The 3,833-nt window shown below is 64.0% G+C and overlaps 1 protein-coding gene across 1 annotated transcript; it reads right to left on the reverse strand.

The window, feature by feature from the left end:
* Positions 1-1,897: 1,897 nt before the first annotated feature.
* On the reverse strand, positions 1,898-3,833 carry FEZF2 (FEZ family zinc finger 2). Its single transcript, XM_068409467.1, has 4 exons — positions 3,045-3,833; positions 2,821-2,955; positions 2,595-2,727; positions 1,898-2,157 (listed from the first exon to the last, which is right to left on the reverse strand). The coding sequence occupies exons 1-4, from the start codon at positions 3,831-3,833 to the stop codon at positions 1,898-1,900; spliced, it is 1,317 nt and encodes a 438-aa protein (XP_068265568.1).

Below are 3,833 nucleotides of genomic sequence, written 5' to 3' on the forward strand. Positions count from 1 at the left end.
GAGCAGGATTCGCCCTGCTCTCGCCCATCAGGAGGGCTGGGGAAGCAGCTTCTGCGCTGCCTGTGAGGCCCGCAGCCGCGCCTGGCTCCCGCTTTCGGCACCCGGCTGGCAGCCCAGAGCCCGAGGTGCGGAGGAAGCGCCGCTTCCCCCGGTCCTGGCAGCGTGACCGGCTCCGCAGCCGCTCCCCGGGCTGCGCCCGCCGCGCCGGACACGCCGCTCCCCTCCTCCGGGACCTCGTCCTGCTGTGGCTCCCACCGCACAGTGTCCTCACGGAGAGGGGGGTCCCTTCCCGTTGCCCCCGGCCCGTGGGCTGTCCCGCCCCGTCGCGGCGGAGGGAGAGCCGGGCTCGGCTGGCGGTTTGCAGCCGCGACCCATCTGCAGGGGCTGAGGTGCAGCCCCTTCGCTCGGGGTGCGGTTTACCCCCGTAAGGTTTCCCAGAGTGGTGACTTACAGCGACGGGGGCTGCATTTGGTTTTTTTATTCTTTTTTTTTTAAATTTCCTTTTAACCTGAAACTCTCCCAAAATCTTTTAACAAATTCCGGCACCATCTCTCCCCGCTGCCGGCATCACTGGGCATCCTTTCCCCCTCCTCACCCGACCCAAACCATCAAAACGCTACTTTTAGCACCTAAAAATGCAAACCCCGAGAAACTCCGAAATCGCCCCTCTCCCTCCAGCGGGGGCAGCTCCGGGCCCCAGCCCGCTCCTCGGGGAGTAGGGAACATCGCAGCCGAATAACGAATCCAGAAAGCCGGAGCGAGGGGTCGCCTCCCGTTCCTGCACTCGGCGGCGAGCTGTGCTTGTCCTCGCCTCCCACCATTTAACCACTCAATTAAGCAGAGAAAGGTGAACTCCCCATTACGCCGTCCCCAGGCATTTTGGTGTCTCGCTTGTTCCCCTCTTCATTGGCAAGCCCGGCCCGAGCAGCACGCACGCACACGGCCGGCTCCATCTCCTTTCTCCGCTAGAATAATATTGTTCCGAACGACGTGGCCGGAATAGACACTTGCATATTAAAAGTGAGGAGGGAGGGGGGAAGATGAGAAGGGAATATTTAGTGTAATCCAAGTGCTTGATTATCCATATTCTGATCAAAAAGAGTTTCTGAGGCCTGCTGGGAGCGATTAGATTAATGTAATGCGGTTTGAAGGGTCTGTGTTTTCTCTCTTAATTTGGGTCATTACTCGGAAAGCAAGCGTGAGATCATTTCATCTGCATGCAGGGGAAGATAGCCAGTCATTCAGGAGCGGCTCAAACACGCCGTAATGAACCGACCCCGGAGAGCAGCGCTGGGAAACTCCGAGCCCCCCTCGCGCTGCCGGCCGAGCCCCGCCGGCCGGTCCCGCACCAGCGCTGCCCCTTTCCCGGGGGGGCAGCAGCCCTCTGAAGCCGCCCGGTTCCCTCCCGCCCTCGTTTTGTTTCCTCCGGGGCCCGCGGCGCTCGGCGGGCCCTGGAGCGGCAGGGCCCGGCTCCCGGAGGTCCCGCAAGCTGCGTTTACACGGAGGACAGCGCTGTTCAGCCCGGTCCCTGCTCGGACCGGCGCCGGGGTGGGAAATGAGACACCTGCGAAGGGCCGGTTTATTGTCCCATGATAGATTATATAGAGATATATATATATTCCTCACTTATTCGAGCGTACATTTAAAATGGAGATTTACAGACACGTATAAAGAGCGCTGTCCTGGCGGGGGGCAGCCAGCCCGGCCCCTCCTGGCCCGCTCCAGCGGCGCAAGGCGCCGTTAAATAAGATTCCTCTTATATACAACTGCGGCTCGGGATCGCTTGTTACCGGCGGCTGAGCTCGCTGGGGAAAAGACAAGAGAAGCAAAGGCTGGTTTGGATAAATAGTGCTGGCCTGGTGGAGCAGGTCCGAGTGGGGCGATGCGGCGGGGGCCCTTAGCTCTGCCCGCTGCGCCCAGGGTCCCGCGGCGGCGGCGGAGCGCTGGAGACGCTGTCGTGCAACTTTCGGACGTGCTTCTTTAAATCAAAGTTTCTGCAGAATCCTTTCCCGCAAGTGACGCACGTAAAGGGCTTCTTGTCGTTGTGGGTGTGCATGTGGAAAGTCAAGTTATAGATCTGGTGGAAGGCTTTGTTGCAAATGGTGCACTTGTACTGCTTCTCTCCGCTGTGGGTCAGCTTGTGGTTCTTGTAGTTGCCTGCGAGAGAGGAAAAAGGTGGAAAAGGGGGTTACCCGAGGGTGCCCGGGCCGCACAGCACACAGGTGAGGCAGGGCAGGATGGGGTGGGGGGACATTAGGAAGTGTCTCCCCCCCGTACCCCCGTCCGACTTGTCAAACTCGGTCCCCATCACGGCGGAGCAGCGCGCAAGTGGCACGGCACAAATGAGAGGCAGGGTCAGCCCGGTGACCCGCGGCAAATGGAGGGCTCTAGATTAGGACCAAGGCCCGGCACCTCTCATTTAAAAAACATTTAGGGAGAGCCGTCAGCAGTCCCCGGCGATGCGGCCCGGCTTAGAGGGAAGGTAATTGGGAGCGGCGGCGGCTCTGCCCGCGCCCCTCTCTTGCCCCAGCCGGGCAGGGCTCACCGCGTTTAATCCCCGCTAATGATGAGAGGGGGCCCCCGGCCCGGCTCACCTTTCTGGTGGAAGCCCTTGCCGCAGAACTCGCAGACGAAGGGCTTGTAGCCGGCGTGGATGCGGATGTGGGTGTTAAGCGTGGAGCTCCTGTTGAATGCCTTCCCGCACTGGTTGCACTTGTGGGGTTTCTCCTGCACCGGGGGGCGAGAGGGCCCGTCAGGGGGGCTGCGGGGAGAGCAGGGGGGGAGCCGCCGCCGCCCGCCCCCCGCCTGCCCCCCACCTACCTGGGTGTGGATGATTTTGTGCCGGCACAGGGTGCTGGCCTGGCGGAAGCCCTTCCCGCAGACCTTGCACACGAACGGCCTGGCCCCCGTGTGCACCGGCATGTGGCGGGTGAGGTTGTAGTGCGCGTTGAACACCTGCGGGGAAGCGCCGGGGAGGCCAGGTCAGGCACGGCGCGGCCGCCCCCGGCACCCCCATCCCCGCCCCTTGCCGGTGCCCCCCTTACCTTGCCGCAGACCTCGCAGGTGAAGTTCTTGGGCTTGCCCTCCGCCGCGCCGCCGCCGCCGCCCCCCAGCTTGGCGTGGCCCTTGGGGGGGCCGCCGCGCTCCGCCGCCGCCGCCTCCTTCATCACCTGGTCCAGGTGTCCCGGCAGCCGCTCCTTATGGGCGAAGGGCGGCGGCGGCGGCAGCTTCTCGGCCGCCAGCCCCGCCAGCTTGGCGTTCTCCAGCAGGAAAAGCTTCTGGTGGGCCGAGAGCCCCCCCGGCGGCGGGGCGCCCAGCAGGCCGGCGGGGAAGAGCTGTCCGTGCAGGATGTCGGCCGGGTGGTACGCGGCGTCCAGGTAGTTGAAGTAGTAGAGGGAGCGAGGGGCGGCCGGCACGGTCCCCGCTTGGTGGATGACCTGCGGCTTGATGAGCCGGCCGCTGGGCTGGCCCAGGGCGAGCTCTGCCTTGCAGCAGACGCCGCAGTTGGCTTTGCAGAGCCCCGCGCCGCCCCGCAGGCTGCTCTTCCACAGCTCCGAGTAGTTGAGGAGAGTCTTGGAGGGCACCTCGTAGCCCAGCGGTGGGATGGGGATCACGCAGGGCAGGGGCGAGCAGAGGCTCAGCGGCTTCTTGCCTGGCTCTGGCTCTGGCCCGCCGTGCCTCTGCTCGAAGGCTGGTTTGGGCTCCGACGTCTTGGCCATGATCCGCTCGATAGAGAAGGCCAGGGTCTTGGAGGGGTTAGCGGCAGCGGCCCTGCCGTCGTGCCGGGGGCAGGAGGAAGGCATGACTGTCTCCAGCGACCCCGAGCTCGCCAT

The sequence above is a fragment of the Nyctibius grandis genome, chromosome 10 (assembly GCF_013368605.1).
Source record: "Nyctibius grandis isolate bNycGra1 chromosome 10, bNycGra1.pri, whole genome shotgun sequence".
NCBI classification, from domain to species: domain Eukaryota; kingdom Metazoa; phylum Chordata; class Aves; order Nyctibiiformes; family Nyctibiidae; genus Nyctibius; species Nyctibius grandis.

Excerpts from the sequence above, each read along its gene's own strand:
- FEZF2 (XM_068409467.1), bottom strand. The coding sequence starts at position 3,833 with ATGGCGAGCTCGGGGTCGCTGGAGACAGTCATGCCTTCCTCCTGCCCC. Across the intron at positions 2,728-2,820 it reads ACAAAATCATCCACACCCAG|GAGAAACCCCACAAGTGCAA; the intron begins GTAGGTGGGGGG and ends CCCCCGGTGCAG. Across the intron at positions 2,158-2,594 it reads CAAGGGCTTCCACCAGAAAG|GCAACTACAAGAACCACAAG; the intron begins GTGAGCCGGGCC and ends CCTCTCTCGCAG.